Source organism: Rhinatrema bivittatum, chromosome 8 (assembly GCF_901001135.1).
Source record: "Rhinatrema bivittatum chromosome 8, aRhiBiv1.1, whole genome shotgun sequence".
Classification (NCBI taxonomy): domain Eukaryota; kingdom Metazoa; phylum Chordata; class Amphibia; order Gymnophiona; family Rhinatrematidae; genus Rhinatrema; species Rhinatrema bivittatum.
In genome coordinates, this window is record NC_042622.1 from 78696457 (window position 1) to 78719765 (window position 23309).

The 23309-nt window shown below is 48.6% G+C and overlaps 1 protein-coding gene across 1 annotated transcript in view; it reads left to right on the forward strand.

Annotated features, from left to right (window-relative positions):
- Nucleotides 1-23309, forward strand: part of ODF2 (outer dense fiber of sperm tails 2) — a 385587-nt gene that overhangs the window by 186452 nt on the left and 175826 nt on the right. Inside the window, exons 9-14 of the mRNA XM_029613214.1 lie at nt 2960-3034; nt 3295-3366; nt 4584-4700; nt 4788-4973; nt 5107-5216; nt 20453-20588. Coding sequence (XP_029469074.1) covers nt 2960-3034; nt 3295-3366; nt 4584-4700; nt 4788-4973; nt 5107-5216; nt 20453-20588 — 696 coding nt within the window. The remainder of the gene's footprint in view (nt 1-2959; nt 3035-3294; nt 3367-4583; nt 4701-4787; nt 4974-5106; nt 5217-20452; nt 20589-23309) is intronic.

A 23309-nucleotide genomic window follows, 5' to 3' on the forward strand; every position in this document is an offset into this window, starting at 1 on the left:
GAACTTTCAGATCTTGCCTGATCTCGCAGAACCAATTGCGAAATTCAGAGCATGTTGGAGCTTCCGTATTGGGTAGCTCATGTGGCTCAGTCGGGTTGATCTCCGGGACTAGGCCCTCTTCCTCTGCCATCTTGTCTGGAATCATCTCCTTTTCTATCTCCATTTTCTTATAGGAGAAATGATGAAAGTCCACAGATTTTTGCCTCATGGACATCTGTCAGTACTTGCTTTGGTTGTGCTGAATGTTTTAGCGCGAAAATGATGTTTATGCCTGAGATTTATAGAATTCTTATTCTGGCCGGAGGAGCTCTGAGATTAGGCTGCTGCCTGGTCTGATGACATCATCTCCTCCCTCAATTCTGGGGTTTTCTGCCAGAAATGAAGCCTTAGGTAACAGACACAATAAAGGGCTGAATTAAGACAAGTTCAAAACTTGTGAGCAGTAGTGTCAATCATCAAGGCCAGTATTGAAGCCTTAATGACTGGTAATGCTTCTCACAAGTATCAAACCTTATTTAGTGTCTGTTCTTTGCTCTGCATTGTCTACTTCAGAATCACTCCCCCCTATTTTCCTGCAGAATAGGGGAGGAGGGACTGGATTATAGAGCAGAGTGGATTGCTGTTCTCTACTTTGTCTGCTCCATTCTCATCCCTTGCCCTCTTTGTCCCTGTAGGTTGCTTGGAGGAGAGAGGCTGGAGCAGAACATCCCTTTTGCTTTGCCTCTTTAAGTTTGAAAAGAAATGGCAGAATTCCATTCCAGGCCATTTCCCTACAAAGTAAGCCCTGCCCACATTGAGTATTTCCCCCATTCAGTGAATTTCCCCACCTCAACTAGGCTCCAAACTGCTCTTTCCTTATAGTCCCCAGATCAATCCAGACAACTGACTTTTTCTCCCCTACAGGCAGATGGAGTCAGAGAAGAAAAGATTTGTAGTACTACTGGTACATAAGTCGGTGTGCTATCTGCAGTAACCCAGTATTCTTTAGCAAATGGTGGAGGTGCCAAAGCTGTAGTCAGACTGGGATATGTAAATTGCTCCCAGGGGGTATTAGGTCCTGGATTGGGACTATCCCCCAGTAGAGATGTGAATCGGAACCAGAATCGGATCCGATTTCAGTTCCGATTCACATCTCTATAGATGTGAATCGGAACCAGAATCGGATCCGATTTCAGTTCCGATTCACATCTCTATCCCCCAGTACAGTAGGGATCAGTGGCTCTTGGTCGCTGGTGTCCTATCCATGACCAACATTGTACATTCTTCTCATAAGTTAATTTCCCCACCTTTCCAAGGTCCAAACCTCTCTATGTGCTATAAAAATACAAGGATTGGGTATCTGAAGCAGAAAGAGATGTCCTCAAGAACTTACCCCTAAAAGTATCCCATTGCCTCTTATCCAAGTTTAATGAACATTCTCTAAAGACAAGCAGATGGTAGTCCTCACACATGGGTGACATCATTGGATGGAGCCTGGCACGAAAAACTTGTCAGTTTCAAGAACTTTGATTTCGCCTCTCTGAGCATGCTCAGCATGCATTATACCACGCATCTACATGGAGTCCCTTTCTGTATCTTTTCCGCGGAGCCTGCTGCTTTGCGGTTGACTGAGCCTCACTCTTTTTGGGCCTACTTGGCCTGTGCTGGAAAACTTTTCAATGTGGTTTTTCTTCGTGGATTTTTTTTCCTGCCTCTTGCGATCAACGCTGGGTCCCCCTTGGTTCTCCTTCTAGGCCCCTAGATAGGGTTTTCAGCAAGTTTCTTTTTGTCATGATACCCCGGGGCAGCAGTGCAGTCAGTGCCTGCTGACCATTGACGCCCATTGCCATCGATTTCGACGTTGCATTCCTTTTCTTTCATCCCATCATGTCCACCTATGATTTTAAGCGATGCCCCTGGTGCATGAGGATTATGTCTATCACGGACCCCCATGATATCCTCTGCCTGGAGGAATCATATACATCTGGGGTTGCAGCAAGTGTGCCCAGATGACCTCAAAGGGACGCAAGATCCAATTCTATAAGATAGAGCACTTCTTCGGGTTGGAGAAGACCAAGGCATCGGCATCAGAGGCATTGATATTGAGGGAGGACAGAGCCACACCTATGGACACTGGACTATCGACATCGGCATATTCTGGTGTCTCCTTATTTGGATAACTAGCTTATTCAAGCAAAGTCATGGGATGTTTGCCAAGAGTCTGTATAAAAGGTGATGCTGAGGTTGCAGACCCCAGGTCATCAATTTAATAAAAAGCATCCTGGTACCATCAGAGAGGTTGGAATATCTGGGAATGCATTTTGAGATGTAGGCAAGGTGTTTCTTACTTCAGGTTGTTGAAATTGCAGGGTCAAGTTTGACAGTGGTTGCATCTGAGGAATTGCAAAGGTAACAATATAATGAAGGTACATCCAATTCCAAAAAGGCATAAATTCAAAGCAAAAAAGGAAGGGAATTACTAACTCTAACACAAAATATTCTTTATTAGATATAATTCACCTTATTATCAATGTGTACACCAGTTGTCTAACACAATCTTAATGACTACTAGAACTCTCACTGCCCAAACCTACTTATTGACATAACAGATGCATTAATTAAAAAACATACAGCACATGTCTTGCACACATACCTTTCATTCCTACAAACACTTATACAATAAAATCAAAATTATTTTATTTTATTTATTTAACGAGTTTTATATACCGTCATTCGGAATCGTCAATTATACAACTGTGCATGAATATAAAAGTACAAATTATAGTTACAAAGTATACAATGTATGCAACAGGATACCCCAACCAGAGGCTACTGTTTCACCAAGATGGCTTCATCAGGGGGTTTTAGGGCTGTGGTACAAGTCCCTGGCTGATTGGGAAGGCATGGACTGCTGGTTGGCATGTTACTAGGGTGATGAGATTTTGGAGAAATAAGTTCTGTTTGGTTTTTGGTTTTACAGTCAGAAACTCAGAGACTGGTGGAACAAAAGGAACTTCTGTTGAAGAAACTGTCTGATTCTGATGCAGAGAGAACGGTAAGATCAAGCACACAAAGGGTTGGGGAAAAAAGGGGGTGCCTGTTCCCTTCTGGCTTTCTGATTTTTCTGCCCCATCTAACTCTTCAGCCTCCTCACTCTCTTTCATGCTTTCCCTAGCTCAACTTGGCTTTCCTTCTCCCTTTTCTGCCCTATGTATGTGTCTCAGGTTAAAAAAACGTTATGTGGGGCATGGTGAGATGTGTGGGTCTCCTGCATCTTATGGATGCCATACTTTCTCTCTCTGTTTTGTCTTGAAGCATTTTCAAAAAAAGCTCCATGAAAAGGAGAAGGAATTGGATGATCTCCTCATTCAGCTGAAATCAGAAAAGGTAAAATTTGACCTTTCATCCCATCCTCCTTTTCTTTACCCCCTTCTCTCAGATGCATTTTCTTTTTTTTTTTATTTCAATTTTAATATGTTAAACACAAGTAGTATAGTGAATCCACAATACAAGTGAATATATAAAAATCTGTTTAACACCCAAATGTTTCTCTTATTCCTCCCAGCCCATTCTTTCCCACCCACCTCTATCTATAAAGGGTATCAGTTAGTAATATCATAGCTTTTCAAATAGAAACATAGTATCCCAAAACACAGAAAATAATTTTCCCAACTCTGTCTATATTAGTGGTAGGCACAAACTTAAAAAAACAGCAAAATAATCAACCAAGAACATCATTCTGAGCTTTTTTTCCAATGTACATGTGTGGATCAAACTTTCTTAAATTTGGAAGTCATATGATTCCTAGAAGCAGTTATGTTCAAACTATATATACATTCCATACATCTGTAAACTGCCGATATAGAAGGACCAGTGGAATTCTTCCATTGATAAGCTATTTCACATCTAGCAGCTAATATTAATTGTTGTAACATTAATTGTATATATTGATACCTTGCACCATTGGGATGTTTAACAAAGCATGTTTGGGAGAGGGTGCTAAATCCAAACCCACTAAGTCCTTCACAAGAGAATAAATTTTACCCCAAAACACGATGATGACGGGACAGGACCACCCCATCTGATAAAATGTTCCAATATTCCTGCAAATCCCTCCAGTACTTACCATCAACATTTGGGAAAGCAATATGTATTTTCTCAGGTGTAAGATCCCACGGTAAAAGAACTTTACAGATACGCTTTGTAAGAGGAGGCCTGCATTCCTCGTTATGACATGTCATGGCAACTTCTCATTACCAATAAAACTTGGCTTGCCATTAGCTTCACTGACTGACACATGGGGGACTGCATGTTTCTGTGGTATTATGAAATGGAAACCTAGAACTAGAACATGATGGTAAAGACCATATGGCCCAGTCTACCCATCTACATCTCCTGCTCAGCTTTATAGTCCTGTCTTTTCTCTTGGAGATCATCTGTGCTTACCCCATGTTTTCTTGAATTCAAATACTGTCCTTGTCTCCATCCTTTCACAGAGAGGCTGTTCCATGTATCCACCACCTTTCTATAATAAAACAGGTATGCTCCTCTCACCACTCCAGTAGAACAGCAGCCTTGCCTGACTTCTATTTCTCTGTTCTCAGGAAGTCTCAAGAACTGCGTCCGAGTTTTCCAAGTCTCTGGAAACCACCAGGGCCCATTTACACGGACAGCTGCGGAACCGAGAGGCTGAAAGTAACCGTTTGTCTGTCCAGCTCCGGGTGAGAGAGACTCTTTATTTATGTGAAGGAGAGGCGCAGCAACCTGTTCATAGATAGTAACTAGCTTCTTTTTTCTCTTCTTCCCAGAACTTGGAACGCAGCAACACCCAGCAGAAGGTGGAGGTGGATCAGCTACATGAAAGGCTGAATGACCAGAAGCAGAGGACAGAAAAAGAAAAAGAGGCTCTGAAAAAGGCCACCCGGGAGCAGAAACAACGAGCAGAGCACAGCGAGAACACTCTGGAGAAACTGACTATGCAACTGCAGGAAAAGGTAAGCTCCGATTAGGGCAGAACAGAAACTAGAGGTAGGACAGTAAGGTGGGTACCTGGGGTGAAATCCCTGGATGGTCCGTGATAGCTTATCTCTCTCTTTCCTCCCTGCTCTGCTCTTTGCTCATCTACAGGACACACACTTGGTTGAGTCATTGACAGCTCTTGAGGCAAGCAAGAGTCGTTTAAATAAAGTTTTAAATGAGAAGAACCAAATGGACACGGATAATGCAATACTGAGCAAGTAAGAATCCCTTGACGTATGGAATAGGTAGCCTGGCTCTGAGGGAGTGAGGATCCCTCTTGGCACAGTGCAGGAACCCTAGCACTGATGGGAGTGGGGAGCCCTGGGGGCACAGAGCATGAACCCTTGTATGTATGGGGTGAAGATTCTTTGGGGTATGGGGCAGAAACCCTGGCACTGATGAGGGTGAGTATCCCCCAGGAAAAAGAGCAGGAACCCCAGGGGTGAGGATCCTGTAATTATGAGGGGAAGGAGCCCTTGTGAGGGGAATCCTCTGGGCATGGGGCAGGAGCCCAGACACTGAGGCTGGGGCCGGTGGGGTATACGGGAATCACAGAAGGCAGGAACTTGGGCACCAAGATGGGGGAATGATTCTTTGGGACACATGGTATAGTAACATAGTAAAACGAACAAAAAAAAGACCAAAATGGCCCATCCAGTCTGCCCAGGTGCTATTCTTCCATTTTGGGTAGATGAGCTTATACATTTCCATAATTCCCTGTACACACCAGGATCAGTCCAGATGGTGGGTTATGTCCCCCGTCCAGCAGATGGAGTCAGAACAAAGCTTCGGAGGGCGCTAGCACATAAACCAGTGTACCCTCAGAGAAGTCTCAGTATCTTTCTGACTCCAGCAGATAGGAGTAGGGGAGCCAGACCTCCCCTTAGGAGTGTGTAGAGTTTTCTTTCTCTCTTGCTCTCTTTATATTCTTTGGTAACACTTTGTCTCTCTTGGCATGGATCAAGTTTGTTTAAAAAAAAAAAGTTTTACAGGACTTAATAGCCTTTGGACAGGCACTTCCCTTCCTGATCTTGCAAACAGTTCTGTGGTTTGGGGCTAGCCTGTCTCTCTTCTCTGCACGGGTCTGCAGGGTAAGTTGTGATTGTTATTTGGTTTGCAGGTTTTAGCTGCTCCGGATTTCTTCAGGGGTGACTGCTGAAGTGTTCAGCCCCCCCGCCACATCCCGACCCGCGGCCCCAGGACGTGCTTTCCTCGGGGCTGCCCGCTGCTTAGAGCACGATTGCTCAGCAGAGGGTCGAAGTTGCAGCGGATGTGCCGTTTTCCCGCTGCCGTGGCTCAGGTTCCCTCGCGGCGCCACCCCCCCCACTCCCCTCACTCTCACCCGATAGCATGGATGCCGTGATCGCATCGCTGTTCGGCATGCGGGGAGCCAGGATCCCGGCTCTCCCACGAGAGGGTGTGCACGAGATGCCTCCCTGGTGGGGAGGGCACCTTGCAGCCAGCGAGATGGCCTCCTTCGTGCGATCGAGCGCGCCTGCACATTTCAGGGTCGGCCCCGCTCCCATCTATGGCGGGAACAGCGGCCATTTTGAATTCGGAGCTGATGCTGCCAGCGCCGGGGGGGGGGGGGAGCAATTGGACAACGAATTCCACTGCCAGCCGCCGGTTCTTACTCCGGTTCAGCCTCTGGACCCCGTGGGTCAGCCCGGACCTCTTCCTACACTGCCCCCCCCCTCCCCCCGGGACCCGCTCCTTTTACTACAGAATTCGTGATTTTGATGCATAATGCCTATATTGCACGCATGGGCCAGCTCCCTGACCCCCGCGACAGGCCCTCCACCTACCAAGGCCCCCAGGATGGCGGATTCCCCTGGGGGCGGGCCCTCAGGGAATTCACAGGGAACCTCCCAGGTGCGGCTGGTGCTGCCCCCGGTAGAGGGTGTTTTCTCAGCCCCGGACCCTATTCCTGTCGACCCATTGCCTGGCACTGATGACCCGCTGCTCGCTGCCCAGCTGGAATGCGATAATCCCAGGGTACTGCGGATTTTCCAGCGGGAGGAGCTGGATAATCTTATTCTGCATATTCTACAGGAACTTGACCTTGACGCTCCCCAGGATCCGGGACCTTCCACCTCGGATAAGAAGGGGGACCCAGTTCTAGCAGGCCTCCGACCTCTGGCGAGGGCCTTCCCTACCCATCCCACTTTCATACAATTGTTAGTTAGGGAATGGGACGAGCCCGAATCATCTCTTAGGGGTCAGCAGGGCAATGGAGAAGCTCTATCCTCTCCCCGAGGACTTCCTGGATCTTCTCAAGGTCCCGAAGGTAGATTCTGCGGTGACGGTCACAAAACGTACGACGATTCCAGTCACTGGAGGAACGGCCCTGCGGGATCTTCAGGACCGAAAGCTGGAGGTATATCTCAAGAGGGTCTTCGAGGTCTCCGCCCTCAGGGTCCGAGCGGCCATCTGTGGTTCCCTTTCTCAAAGGGCGGGTCTCCATTGGGTGCAGCAACTTTTGACCTCTCAGACCTTGCCACCGGAGGAAGCCGCTCAGGCGAATCGCCTGGAGGCGGTCATCGCCTACGGCACGGATGCCTTGTACGACCTCCTGCGAGTGCTGGCAAGGGCAATGGTGTCGGTGGTCTCGGCTCGTCACCTCCTGTGGCTACGTAATTGGTCAGCGGACTCGTCCTCCAAGGCACGTCTGGGCTCTCTGCCGTTTAAGGGAAAGTTCCTCTTCGGGGAGGATTTAGATCAGATCATCAAGCTCCTTGGCGAGAATGTGGTACACCGTCTACCTGAGGACTGACCCAGATCCTCCAGATCTTTTAATCCCTCCAGAAATCGGTTCCGGACACAGCGTCGCTCCCGTACTGCTAGGCAGCTGACACCGAGGGCTCCCTCCTACAGGTCTCAGTCATGGACGTGCTCCTTTCGCGGCCGCAGACCAACCAGGGATGGGGGGACCCAGGGGACCTCCGCCAAGCCTGCTCAATGATGCCAGACTGATTCACTCCTCGAACCCCAGGATTGGGGGATGCATCTCACTCTTTTACGAGAAGTGGGTCCACATCACCTTGGATCAGTGGCTCTTAGACATCCTAAGGCGCGGCTATGCATTGGAATTTGTAAGGCCTCCCAGAAACCGGTTTCTCTTCTCCCCATGTGGAACCTCACACAAGCAACTGGCGGTCCGACAGATGCTCGACAGGCTGTTAACCATAGGGGCTATTGTCCCAGTACCTCCTGGGGAGGTGGGTCTCAGGCACTATTCCATCTACTTTGTAGTTCCCAAAATGGATGGTTCATTCCGGCCGATACTGGATCTCAAGATGGTCAACAAGTCCCTCAATATGCTCCACTTTCGGATGGAAACACTACGGTCTGTAATAGCGGCAGTCCACAAAGGAGAATTCCTGGCCTCGCTGGACTTGACGGAGGCTTATCTTCACATCCCCATCCTCAAAGCGCATCAGCGCTATCTCCGTTTCAAGATTCTGGGTCAGCACTTTCAATTCCAAACACTGCCGTTCGGTCTCGCGACCACACCCCGAATGTTCTCAAAGGTAATGGTGGTGGTGGCGGCAGCCCTCAGACGGGAAGGAATCCTGGTGCACCCATACCTCGATGATTGGCTCATCCGCGCCAAAACATTGGCACAGGGGAATGTGGTGGTCAATCGGGTGATCCAACTCCTGCAGTCCCTCGGATGGGTCATCAATTTCACCAAAAGCAGTCTCCTGCTAGCTCAGTCCTTGGATTTTCGGGGGGCACGCTTCGACACAGCCAGAGGCGAGGTCTCCCTGCGTCCGGATCGGGCGACTTCATTCCGAGAACTGGTGCATCGCTTCTCTGCTTTCCCCGAGCCCATGGCTTGGGACTACCTACAGCTACTAGGATCAATGGCATCCACTATCGACCTCATACCTTGGGCCTTTGCACACCTGCGTCCCTTGCAAAGGGCACTTCTCTCTCGTTGGAAACCGGTGTCCCAGGATTACCAGCTTGTCCTCCCGATCTCCCAGTTTGCCAGGGACAGCTTCGGGTGGTGGCTAGACCCGCTTCACCTGGCGTGGGGCATGCCCCTCGAGGTGCCAGAGTGGGTGGTGGTCACCACGGATGCCAGTCTGACCGGCTGGGGGGCAGTCAGACAAAATCGGTTCAAGGTCAGTGGACGAAGTCCCAAACCACGTGGCCCATCAATCGCCTGGAGACGAGGGCAGTTCGACTGGCACTGGAACAATTTCTCCCTCTCGTACGACATCAGGCGGTCAGGATCCTTTCGGACAATGCCACCATCGTAGTGTATATCAACCATCAAGGGGCACGAGAAGTCGACATGTCTCTCTGGAAACGGACCTACTGATGGCTTGGGCGGAGATCCATCTCTCTCATCTTGCAGCCTCCCATATTGCGGGCGTGGACAATATCCAAGCGGATTTTCTGATTTGCCAACAGTTGGATCCCGGGGAGTGGGAGCTTTCCAAGGACGCGATGCGACTACTCATCCACCGCTGGGGCACACCGCACCTAGACCTAATGGCCACTTTCGAGCAACGCCAAAGTACCTCGCTTCTTCAGTCGCAGAAGGGGTAGACACGCTGGTTCTCTCTTGGCCTTGGGACCTCCTACTCTACGTGTTCCCTCCGTGGCCACTGGTGGGCAAGGTCCTTCGAGTGGAGGTTCACCAGGGACCGGTGATCCTGGTGGCGCCAGAATGGCCACGCCGGCTGTGGTTCGCGGACCTGATCAACCTGGCGGTGGACGGTCCGCTACGCCTGGGACACTTACCGCGTCTTTGGCATCAAGGTCCAGTATTTTTCGACCAGATAGAACGCTTCTGTCTTGCGGCATGGCTTTTGAAAGGAGGAGGCTCCGGTGACGGGGGTACCCGGATGCCGTAGTCACGATCCTGCTAAAGGCCAGGAAGTCATCAACGTCCGTCGCTTATGTGCGAGTCTGGAAGGTCTTCGAGGTCTGGTGCAGCTCTCATTCCACATGTCTGAGATCGGCCTCCGTTCCTCAGATACTGGAGTTCCTCCAGGACGGCGTGGACAAACGTCTTGCTTACAATTCCCTGTGTGTTCAGGTCTCGGCCCTGGGGTCCTTGGTCGGATTGCAGGACCGCTTGCCCCTGTCTTCTCATCCTGACATAGCTCGTTTCCTTCGAGGAGTGAAGCACTTGTGGCCTCCGAGTCAGCCGCCTTGCCCTTCCTGGAGCCTCAACCTAGTTCTTCGCTCCCTGATCGGATCTCCCTTCGAACCACTTCGCTCCTCCACCCTTAAAGATCTCACGCTCAAGATAGTTTTTCTGGTGGCCATTTCTTCTGCCCATCGGGTTTCAGAGCTACAAGCATTGTCATGCAGGGAGCCCTATCTTCGTTTCATGGATTCTGGCATGACCTTGTGCACGGTACCTTCATTCCTGCCCAAGGTGGTTTCTGCCTTCCATTTGGACCAGACAGTGGAATTGCCCTCCTTCGCTACGGAGGTCTCCAGAGATCTTCGCAGACTGGATGTCAAGCGCACATTGATTCGATACCTTGAGGTCACCAATGAATTTAGTCTCTCCGACCATCTTTTTGTCCTCTGGTCAGGACCAAAGAAGGGTTCTAAAGTGACAAAGACAACCATCGCTCGCTGGATCAAGGAAGCGATTGTAGCAGCTTATATAGGGGCGGGCAAACAGCCCCCTCTGGGACTCAAGGCCCATTCTCTCCGTTCTCAGGCGGCATCCTGGGCGGAAAGCCAGTCTGTCTCCGCCCAAGAAATCTGTCGTGCAGCAACTTGGAAATCGCTGCATACATTCGCTAGGCACTATCGTCTACAGTTAGTCGCCGGTTTCCGGTCACTTTGGCGATAGAGTCATTCGAGCAGGGCTTTTAGGGGCCCACACTCTGTAGGGAAGCTTGGGTACGTCCCACGTCTGGACTGATCCTGGTACATACAGGGAAAAGAAAATTATTCCTTACCTGCTAATTTTCGTTCCTGTAGTACCATGGATCAGTCCAGACACCCTCCCTCAGGTATTTGGTTTTTGGGGTTTTACTGCTCGACTGCCCTTATTCTTGGGTTCATCTGTCTTTATTCTTCCTCTTTTAACCACTAGGTTACGGGGTGGTGTTTCTAAGTTCTTTTTGCATGTTTCACTGTTGACACCAGCCTTGCTTGTCTTATTTTCAGTTAATTTTTTATTCATGTTTGTTCATGATGCATAACTTGATCCATCCTTGGATTCCTAAGGCTTTGATATTCTCGATACCGAGACTTCTCTGAGGGTACACTGGTTTATGTACTAGCGCCCTCCAAAGCTTTGTTCTGACTCCATCTGCTGGACAGGGGACATAACCCACCGTCTGGACTGATCCATGGTACTACAGGAACGAAAATTAGCAGATAAGGAATAATTTTCTTTTAACGTAAAACTAGCTCCACACCCTCCTGTCTTTAACCTACACTTTCAGTCCCTTTCCTACCTCTGCCCGCCATATCATTCCCAAGTTTGCCCACATTCCATTAAAATTCTGGCCTTAGTCACCTTCACTTTTAAGCCATTTCAGGTTTTATCACATTCCTCTATTATTTTTTCAAGACCAGCTGTAAATCCAACACCCAGATCCCCTTCCATGTTTTACCAGATTTTCTAAACATCCACACAGCTACCACAAATTATGAAACCATTTTCCAAAACATCCAGCCTCTCCATGCTTATTAAAGGTTTTGGTTTTTAACCATGGTCACTCCATACAGTTACATCAGTGCTTTCTTGGAAGCCCGATGCAACTATAATATTGCTATTAATGTGCTGCTCTGTGCAGGTTACCCTTTGGCTATACCGTAGGTCATGCTTCTGCTATCCCTTCACTTTATGCAAGTGACTGGCCCTAATAGACTTCAGCACAGTGGAGCAAGACGTTGTTCTGTTGCTTTTGTGCCCTGAATACTGGGGATGGCAGTAAGGCCATAGGTCACCCACTGAGTGTACTAAAAGGACTATGACACACACAGATTCAGGTGGTATCACAGCACTCAATATAAATTTGAGAGACATGAAAATAACCTGTGGGGTTAGGGAAACAACAAAAACTGAAACTAATCTTTTTTGATAAAAGCAGTGTTTGGGGCCCAGAGAAAATGAGATAAACATCTGTTTGGGATGATTGTAGGTATAAATGGTCCTTCCTTGAGGCAGGGGATGGACCAGAATAGCGGGTTTTCAGTGATGGTTCTTGATGGCTAGAAACACATTTGTTTATCAAGCCAACTAATCTTTGCAAGTTGCCTTGGTTCTTTCATCTTGTACATACAGATATTTGATGAATATTCATTGTAGATATGCTGATTCCCTGTACGTACCCGGATCAGTCCAGACTGTGGGTTATGCCTCCCTTCCAGCAGATGGAGAAAGAGAAAACTTGAAGGGCACCCTCACTTAACCTGGTGTTCCTCCTGCATCCCCTCAGTATTTCTCTGTCTCCAGCAGATTGAGGTGGTGCAAACTCTGCAGTCTTGCCCTGTTTCTGGGATTTAGACTACTTTCCCCTTTAAAAAAAAAAAAAAAAAAAAAGGCAAACTTTATAGCTTCAAATCAAGCAGCAAAAAAAAAAAAAAGAACTTTAGGAGGACAGGAGTGACTGTCCAGCCTCACAGGGGGTCAGCAGATCCTGCGGGGTCATCCCTTCTGGTAGTAGGCTTCGGAGCAGGGGTTGGTTACCCTGTGGAGCTTCGAACAGGTAAGAAGCCGGGGGAGAGATTACCGGTGGTCCGGTCCCTCTCTCACCTCGTTGAAATCGCCCATTTGGAAAAAAAAAATTTGTAAAGCAGCTGTTAGAATTCTTTTCGGGTCGGCTGCACTTTTTAAAGACTCAGGTGCGATTTTGCCGCGTTTTCGGGCCCTTGCCGTCCACTTTTCGCCGCGATTTCATTGAATATGTGCTCCCAAGATGCCGCGTCCATCTTTTTGTGTGGCCTGTGGGGAGTCCTCGTCGCAGCTATCCTGTGCAGGCATTTGTTCTCGCTGCCTTCCGGGAGGGGAGGGCAGCTCTTTTTCGGCAGCAGAAAGTTCAGCGAAGCCCCAAGGTGCACTTAAGAGATCAGCACCTCAGGAGCTGCGGGCTGACCCATTCCCTCTCAGCGCGGGAACGGCAGCCATTTTAAATACCTTTGCCGAAGCTCAGAAAAGAGCCATGGGGGCGGGGGAGCTGCCTCCAGCGTTGTCACCGGGCCCTGCTCATCCTGATGCCTCAGATCTGGACCAGGACGATTGTCTGGAGGATCCCGATTCCCTAGCAGGTGAGGAGGTCAGTCCTAATCCTTTTTCCTTGGATTTTGTACTTCTGATGCATAAGGCTTTTTTAGCCTCTCAGTCTCAGCAGAGTGGTGCTTTGCCTTTGAGACCTTCGCAGGGAGCTGCCCCACAAGATTGTCAGGCATCCGGATGCACCAGTGTCTCTGCGGGTCGTGAAGGTGTGAGGCTCCATAGCTTCAGGTGTTTCCAGCCCCCCCCCCCCCTCTCCTGGAGGTTCCAGGCAGTGGGGCCGCAGACGCGGTGTCTTCTCCTTTCCCTCTTGCGGGCAGGGGATCTGAAGAGGAGCAGGAAAAGCAAGCTCCCCTGGATGGTGATGACCCTAAGGTGGTCCATCTGTTTCACAGGGAGGAGCTGGAGCCGCTCATTCCCTCGGTCATCTTGGAGCTTGGAGTTGAACTGCCTCCTCATCTTATACCACAGGACTCTGTAGACCCGGTCCTGGCGGGGTTGCGAGTGTCAAACAGAGCTTTTCCTTTCCATCCTGTGCTTCAACAGCTGATGACCCGAGAGTGGGACGCTCCGGATGCCGGCTTTCGGGTTGGTCAGGCTATGGATAAGCTTTATCCTTTGCTTGAGGAGTCTCTGGAGCTCCTGAAGTCTCCTAAAGTAGACACCTCAGTATCAGCTGTTACAAAGCAGACCACAATTCCGGTCGCAGGAGCGGCAGCTCTCAAGGATATTCAGGATCGGAAGCTGGAAGTCCTTCTTAAGCGCATCCTTGAGGTTTTCGCCCTAGGTATCCGAGCAACGGTGTATAGCAGTTGCATGCTGCAGGCGAGCCTGTGCTGGGTCCAGCAATTGCTAACATCCAGAGATCTACCTCTGGGCGAGTCCGAACAAGCGGAATGCTTGGAAGCTGCGGTGGCATATGGTGCTGATGCGCTATATGACCTCCTCCGCACTTCCTCTCGCACCATGTCATTGGCAGTATCGGCAAGGTGTCTCCTCTGGTTGCGTAACTGGTCAGCAGATGTGTCATCCAAGACTCAGCTTGGGGCTTTATCATTTAAAGGGGGTTTTCTCTTTGGTGATGATTTGGAGCAGTTGATTAAGTCCCTGGGTGAAAACAAGGTGCACAAGTTGCCGGAGGACAGACCAAAACCTTCCAGGGGGTTTCCGTCATCCCGCTCATGCTTTAGGGGGCAGCATAGGTTTCAGCAGAGCTGACGGCAGCCAGCAGGGCAGCGACAGCCAATGTCCAGGCCCCAATCCTGGAACACTTCCTTTTGAGGCCGCAGACCCTTCAGGGAGGGAGGATCTGCCTCCTCGCTCGCCTCCAAGACTCCTCAATGAGATAAGGCCGGCCCATCCCTCGGGTTGGGGGTCAACTATCCCAGTTCCACGAGGCATGGGTGCTAAACATTGTAGAACACGGCTATGCTTTGGAATTTGCTCTGCCTCTCAAAGGCTTCTTTCTGGTATCCCCCTGCGGAGTGCAGGCCAAGAGGCAGATTATTCGTCAGACCCTCGACCGTCTCCTGTCCCTCGGGAAGGTGAAACCGGTTCCTCCAGAGCAATAGAAGATGGGATGGTACTCCATCTACTTTGTGGTCCCAAAGAAGGAAGGGTCCTTCCATCCCATTTTGGATCTCAAGAAGGTCAACAAAGCTCTAAAGGTGCCGCATTCCCGCATGGAAACTCTGCACTCGATGATCGCAGCGGTCCGCAAGGGAGAGTTTTTAGCTTCTCTGGATCTAATGGAATCATACTTTCACATACCCATTCGCGAAGATCAGCAAAGGTTTCTTCGGTTCATGGTCCTCGGAATGCATTTCCAATTCTGTGCTCTACCGTTCAGTCTGGCTACCACTCCCCGCACGTTCACCAAGGTCACAGTGGTAGTTGCAGCGGCCCTGCGGAGACAAGGCCTTCTAATTCAGGGAACAATGTTTAGACACTATCAGCAAGGTGGTCAGTCTCCTTGAGTCTCTCGGCTGGGAGATCAATCAGGCCAAGAGCAACTTTGTCCCTTCTCAGACAATGGATTTTCTGGGAGCCCGGTTCGATACCAGTGTCGGGGAAAGTTTTTCTTCCGTCGGATCGCATGACCAAATTGATGGAGCAGGTTCGTCGATTGTTGTCGCTGCCACTGCCCAAAGCCTGGGACTACCTTCAGGTCCTTGGTTCCATGGCATCCACTCTGGAGGTGGTACCCTGGGCTTTTGCTCATATGAGACCATTTCAACGAGCGTTACTTTCCCAGTGGGATCCCAAGTCGGAAGAGTTCCAGTTCCCTTTGCCGCTCACCGATCATGCCAGGACCAGTCTTGGGTGGTGGCTTTGCCTGCACAACTTGTCTCGAGGGGTACATCTTGAAGTTCCGAGCTGGATAGTGGTGACCACGGATGCCAGTCTCTGTGGCTGGGCAGCTGTCTGCCAGTCCCACTCAGTCCAGAGCAGCTGGTCACCAGAGGAATCCAGCTGGTCAATCAATGGTCTGGAAACAAAAGCAGTTCAACTGGCTTTGCAACACTTTCTCCCGTGCCTATGACATCAGGGGGTCCACGTCCTGTCCAACAATGCGACGGTGGCCTACATCAACCGTCAAGGAGGAACCAGGAGTCAAGCCATAGCCGATGAGGCAGAACAGCTCATGGCTTGGGCGGAAGAAAATCTTGCGCTATTAGCAGCATCTCACATCGCCGGGAAGGACAACATATATGCAGATTTCCTAAGTCAGAGGCGCATAGATCCAGGAGAGTAGGAGCTTTCGGACCAAGCAATGGATCTAATTTCCCACAGGTGGGATACTCCCCACATGGACTTGATGGCGACATGAGACAATGCCAAGGCTCTTAGTTTCTTCAGTCGCAGAAGGGATCATGGCGCAGAGGGAGTCGATACACTGGTACTTCCCTGGCCAACCTCATTTCTCCTGTATGTGTTTCCTACTTGGCCGCTGGTGGGCAAAGTTCTTCGCAGAATAGAAGTTCACCCAGGCAGCGTGATTCTAGTGGCTTCAGAATGGCCCCGACGTCCGTGGTTCGCGGATCTAGTCAATCTGGCGATAGAAGGGCCCCTACGACTCGGAAATCTTCCATATCTTCTTCGTCAAGGTTTTCAACCAGGCAGATCACTTTTATCTAGCGGCTTGGCTTTTGAAAGGAGGAGATTGAGGAAGAAGGGATATTCGGAGGAGGATATTACTACTCTACTGCAAGCCAGAAAAACATCTGGCTGAAGAGGATGTTGGGGAGGTACCCGTAATGGAGAAGGTTTTCATGGGTAATGATTCAGATGGACTGAATCAAATCACGGTGAACCTAGAAGATGTGATAGGCCTGATTGACAAACTGAAGAGTAGTAAATCACCTGGACCGGATGGTATACAACAGAGTTTTGAAGGAACTAAAAAATGAAATTTCAGACCTATTAGTAAAAATTTGTAACTTATCATTAAAATCATCCATTGTACCTGAAGACTGGAGTATAGCAAATGTAACCCCAATATTTAAAAAGGGCTCCAGGGGCGATCTGGGAAACTACAGACCGGTTAGCCTGACTTCAGTGCCAGGAAAAATAGTGGAAAGTGTTCTAAACATCAAAATCACAGAACATAAAGAAAGACATGGTTTAATGGAACAAAGACAGCACGGCTTTACCCAGGGCAAGTCTTGCCTCACAAATCTGCTTCACTTTTTTGAAGGAGTTAATAAACATGTGGATAAAGGTGAACCGGTAGATATAGTATACTTGGATTTTCAGAAGGCGTTTGACAAAGTTCCTCATGAGGCTTCTAGGAAAAGTAAAAAGTCATGGGATAGGTGGCGATGTCCTTTCGTGGATTGCAAACTGGCTAAAAGACAGGAAACAGAGAGTAGGATTAAATGGACAGTTTTCTCAGTGGAAGGGAGTGGACAGTGGAGTGCCTCAGTGATCTGTATTGGGACCCTTACTTTTCAATATATTTATAAATGATCTGGAAAGAAATACGACGAGTGAGATAATCAAATTTGCAGATGGAACAAAATTGTTCAGAGTAGTTAAATCACAAGCAGATTGTGATAAATTGCAGGAAGACCTTGTGAGACTGGAAAATTGGGCATCCAAATGGCAGATGAAAGTTAGGGGTAGATTTTCAAACCGCGCGAATTGGCGTACTTTTGCTGGCGCATCAGGCGCAAGCAAAAGTACGCTGGATTTTAGTAGATACGCGCGGAGCCGCTAAAATCCGGGATCGGCGCGCGCAAAGCTATGGATTCTGTATAGCCGGCGCGCGCCGAGCCGCGCAGCCTACCCTCCATTCCCTCCCCTCACCTTCCCCTCCCTTCCCCTACCTAACCCACCTGCCAGGCCCTGTCTAAACCCCATCCTTACCTTTGTCGGGGGATTTACGCCTCCCAGAGGGAGGCGTAAATCCCCGCGTGCCAGCGGGCCACTAGCGCGCCGGGACGCGACCTGGGGGCGGGTCCGGAGGGAGTGGCCATGCCCCCGGACCGCCCTGGGCCGTAACCACGCCCCCGGACCCGCCCCCGAAACGCCGCGCCGACCGAGCCCGCCCCCCCGACACGCCCCCTCAGAAAACCCCGGGACTTACGCGAGTCCCGGGGCTCTGCGCGCGCCGGTAGGCCTATGTAAAATAGGCCTACCGGCGCGCAGGGCCCTGCTCGCCTAAATCCGCCTGGATTTAGGCGGATTTAGGCGAGCAGGGCTCTTAAAATCCGCCCCTTAATGTGGATAAGTGCAAGGTGATGCATATAGGGAAAAATAACCCATGCTATAATTACACAATGTTGGGTTCCATATTAGGTGCTACAACCCAAGAAAGAGATCTAGGTGTCATAGTGGATAACACATTGAAATCGTCGGTTCAGTGTGCTGCAGCAGTCAAAAAAGCAAACAGAATGTTGGGAATTATTAGAAAGGGAATGGTGAATAAAACAGAAAATGTCATAATGCCTCTGTATCGCTCCATGGTGAGACCGCACCTTGAATACTGTGTACAATTCTGGTCGCCGCATCTCAAAAAAGATATAATTGCGATGGAGAAGGTACAGAGAAGGGCTACCAAAATGATAAGGGGAATGAAACAACTCCCCTATGAGGAAAGACTAAAGAGGTTAGGACTTTTCAGCTTGGAGAAGAGACGACTGAGGGGGGATATGACAGAGGTGTTTAAAATCATGAGAGGTCTAGAACGGGTAGATGTGAATCGGTTATTTACTCTTTCAGATAGTAGAAAGACTAGGGGGCACTCCATGAAGTTAGCATGGGTCACATTTAAAACTAATCGGAGAAAGTTCTTTTTTACTCAACGCACAATTAAACTCTGGAATTTGTTGCCAGAGGATGTGGTTAGTGCAGTTAGTATAGCTGTGTTTAAAAAAGGATTGGATAAGTTCTTGGAGGAGAAGTCCATTACCTGCTATTAAGTTCACTTAGAGAATAGCCACAGCCATTAGCAATGGTAACATGGAATAGACTTAGTTTTTGGGTACTTGCCAGGTTCTTATGGCCTGGATTGGCCACTGTTGGAAACAGGATGCTGGGCTTGATGGACCCTTGGTCTGACCCAGTATGGCATTTTCTTATGTTCTTATCCACATCTCTCTCCTATGTCAGGGTATGGAGAGTGTTTGAGACATGGTGTCGTGAGCGAGAGATTTTTCACCAACACGCTTCGATTGCCCAGATGTTACATTTTTTGCAAAAGTTGCTTAGCCAAAGGCTTGTCTTTTAATTCCCTTCAGGTACAAGTAGCGGCCCTAGACTCTCTGGTTGGCAGTTCGATAGCGTCTCATCCGGATGTAGTGCGTTTCCTTAGAGGAGTGAAGCACTTGAAGCCTCCTGTCCGGTCGGTATGTCCGTCATGGAGTCTTAATTTAGTTCTTCACGTTCTGTGCGATCTGCCCTTTGAGCCCATCAAAAAGGCAACGTTAAAGGACCTCATGTTGAAAACTGTTTTTTGTGGCTATCTGCTCTGCTCGCAGAATCTCGGAATTACAGGCTCTCTCTTGTAGGGAATCTTTTTTGAGAATTACTGATTCGGGAGTTTCTCTGCGAACGGTCCCGTCCTTTTTGCCAAAGGTGGTCTCAACCTTTCATTTAAGTCAGTCAGCTGGGCTTCCGGCCTTTCCTGATTTGGCGGCCGACGTTCTGCATGCAAAAGAACTTCGTCATTTGCATGTCCGCTGATCTCTGTTATGCTGTTTGGAGGTCACAAATTATTTTAGGCTGTCAGATCATTTATTTGTTCTTTGGAGCAGGCCCCGAAGAGGACAGAAAGCTTCTAAGCCAACCATTGCACGCTGGTTGAAAGAGGCTATTTCGTCCGCTTACATTTGTAAAAGTCGACCCGTTCAGGTCAGACTGAAAGCCCATTCCATTCACTCTCAAGCGGCTTCTTGAGCAGAATCTCAGTTGGTGTCGCGGCAAGAGATTTGTAGAGCTGCTACTTGGAAGACACTCCACACATTTGCTCTCCATTACCACTTGGACGTTCAGGCTCCAGAAAGCTGCAATTTTGGCAGTGGCATACTTCGTGTGGGACTCGCAAGGTTCCCCCCCCCCCCCCCCCCCCAGTTTAGGGAAGCTTTGGTACATCCCACAGTCTCGACTGATCCGGAAAAGTACAGGGAAAGGAAAATTGGTTCTTACCTGATAATTTTTGTTTCTGTAGTACCACGGATCAGTCCAGACACCCACCCTGGAGTGGGTGTTTTCAAGAGTCCGCGCGCACGCATATTCCGATTTTTTTATTTCAGCACACTAAATAAGAACACCTACAGGTTGTTTTCAAAGTTCTATTTTTATTATTGCTTGATTCATTGTTGTTATGGTTAACTATTATTCTGCTTGGTTAATCTATATACTGAGGGGGATGCAGGAGGCATACCAGGTTAAGTGAGGTTGCCCTTCAAGTTTTTCTCTGTCTCCATCTGCTGGAAGGGAGGCATAACCCACAGTCTTGACTGATCCGTGGTACTACAGGAACGAATATTATCAGGTAAGAACCAATTTTCCTGTAGCAAACTTATTTGTAGCTCTCGAAGACTGAAGGTTGGAACCACTAGCCTGGCTGACTTCCTGTAGTCCCTTCTAATGTTTCATCTCTATGCTTTATGGTAATAGAAACTGATTTTGTCTCTGTGTACTAAACGTGTATGGTGGAGGAGCTTCTTCTCACTCTCAGGTGCATGGGGTTGGTTTTGGATGTTTAATATTTTTCTGTCCATTTGCCAGACGTGTCTCGGAGTTACTAGAAGAGCGTAAGATTAGCGAGGAAAAAGCACGATCAGAACTAGAAGCACTGAAAGACAAACTTCACGTGCAGATTTCAGACAATACTCTGGTCAAAATGGAACAGGACAAGTTAAAGGTCAGTAGTAGTCAGGCCGAAGGAAGGAAAGAGCCACTTCTGCAGCTGTGCAGGACATGAACCTTTCTCCCTTTCATGGCATGCTCTTAGTTATTTGAAACAATTGTATGGACACAAAAAAAAGAACCAGAATAAGATTCAAGCATCAAAAAAGATGATAATCTTAATTTTTCAGTATTCCCCAAATGGGTTGTTTCGAATATAAAAGTAAGAAACATCTGCAGCTAATGCTCTCCTCTTCCCACTCTGATGCTTCTGCTGCCGCAAATATCTCTAGTGCTACTACTGCTGTCATATGATTTCCAAGGATCCTGGACTTGCCCCCACCCACCTCTTTCTGATGCTACTGACAGACATATCCACCCATCTAGACATGCTAGCCCCCAAACCAACCTCCCCCCTACACTCACACACATACTCTTTTGCAGATGATGTAGCTGGATATCCTCCACTCTCCAATAGGATAAACTCGTAGTCATTTAGGCGGTATTTGTAAAATATTAATCTTCATTGTTGTACTTGCTGTGCCTGACCCGCCTTACACAGCGCACTCATTCCAGAGATGTTTGCCACAGATAAAAAAGGGGGAAAATCTCTTAGGAAGGTAGAGGTCACAATATCTCCTACTTTTCACATCTTTTTTTTTTTTTTTGAAATTTATGTTTTATTGATTATCAGAAAAACATAACAAATGGAAAATATCTTGTCACACACTTTGTGATATGTCTAATAAACTTAAAAGTAACAAGCGATGCATCTGTCTGGCAGCAACAAACATGATGACATAACATACGAATAGACAAATGACTGCAGATTCAATTACTAGTGACAAAAGCAGAAGCCGTGGTTATGAACAGTCACCCCTCCCCGCCAACCCCCCACCCTCGCCCTAATATTAACATTTAATGAAAGCTTCTATCAAATAGACATAGAATGCCAGTAGTAGGCCAAATATTGGAAGCGTTGTACATAGCTGAATTTATTTATTTATTTATAGTTTTTTTTATATACTGCGGCACGTAATGCACATCACCTCGGTTTACAGCAAACAGTAATTCAGCCAAAGGCTTTACAATGAACATAAGTGGAAAAGCAAAGTGCTTATTTAACAGAAAAAACTAGGAGTATACATATCAAATACTTCCCTGTACGTACCAGGATCAGTCCAGACAGCTGGGTTGTGCCTCCTCTCCAGCAGATGGAGTCAGAGAGAAAACTGAAAACACCCCCTAGATATACTGGTGTGCCACCTGCGATCCTTCAGTATTTTCTCTGACTCTAGCAGATTGAATATTAACTAAAGTCTGTCTTGAAGGGAGTTATTTCTAAGGAAAAGGAGGGTAAGGGAAAGGGGGAATCATATTGGGGGGGAAGGGAGTCAGACCCTCACTGTTGGTCTGACTCTCTTATCCCCCCCCCCCCATGTCAGAGAGGGAGGGGAGTCAGAGGGGAAAGGCAAGGTAAAATAGAGGAATCAGGAATAGGTTGAGCAGTGAAGTATGTAATTGCATACATACAATTGAATATCCAGTCATTGACATGGAATCGGTTGTCGACAAAGAATAGAGTCAAGTTTCTTGACCACAATATCATACCAAATAAGTAACTATATACTAACATATAAAAGATGACAGAACAGAAAGCTTATACTGCGTCCGTAGAGCTAGGTTGATGGTGGATTTTTGCCCGGACCTACATCCGCCATAACGCAGGGCCACAATTTATATTTCCCCACAACAGATTGCCTTAAACAGTGTGAGCCAAGATGTAGCCTATGGGTTTATTAGTTTAAATGATTTCCAGGTCATATTATGTGAAGAAATCCTGTTATGCAGAATAGCTGTCAAAAAGTCCATTCCCAACACGTACCAGGATCAGTCCAGATGGTGGGTTATGTCCCCCGTCCAGCAGATGGAGTCAGAACAGACTTCGAGGGGCGTAACCACATAAACCAGTACACCCTCTGCTGGAGCTCAGTGCTGTGCTATGGCTAGTCTGGCCGCCATTAAAATATATAGACACTAGCCGTTAAGCTCGTAACAATGGGCTACATTTTAAAAAAAAATTTTCGGTCCATTTCCTTCCCACTCCCTCCCTCCCCCCTCCCCTTACCTCACTCTCCCCTCCCTCCCACCTTCCCCCCTCCCCTCACCCTCTCCTCCCTCCCCTCACTCTCTCCTCCCTCCCCCCTCAGCTCCCTCTCTCTCCTCCCTCCCCCCCTCCCCTCAGTTCACTCTCTCCTCCCTCCCCTCACTCCCCTCCCCTTTCAGCTCATCCACAACCAGCAGACGGGGGGGTGTCCCTCCCTCGCGCACGTCGCCATCACCGCTACCGCTACTGCTCCTCCCGCTCCTGCTTGTCGCTGCCGTTGCGGCTACTGCTCCTCCCGCTCCTGCTCCTAGCCGCCCCGCCGTTCCTGCTCCTAAGGACCCAGCGCCATTTTTTTTTTCGGGCACGCTCCGCTCTGGCCGACGTGCTCGCCTGCACATGCGCGGTAGAGCTGCTCTCTACTGCGCATTTGCAGCACGTCGGTCAGGGCTCCCTTATCTAGTAGATAACCGTTGTTGTGACTTGTCTAAGCCTGCTATAGGCACATTTAACAACGCAGACTGAGGGGTCAGAGTGATTGGTATTCCTAGCATTTGGGTTAGCCATTCATTAATCCTTTGCCAGAAAGGTGATACGAGCTTACAATTCCACCAAATATGTACATAAGAACCA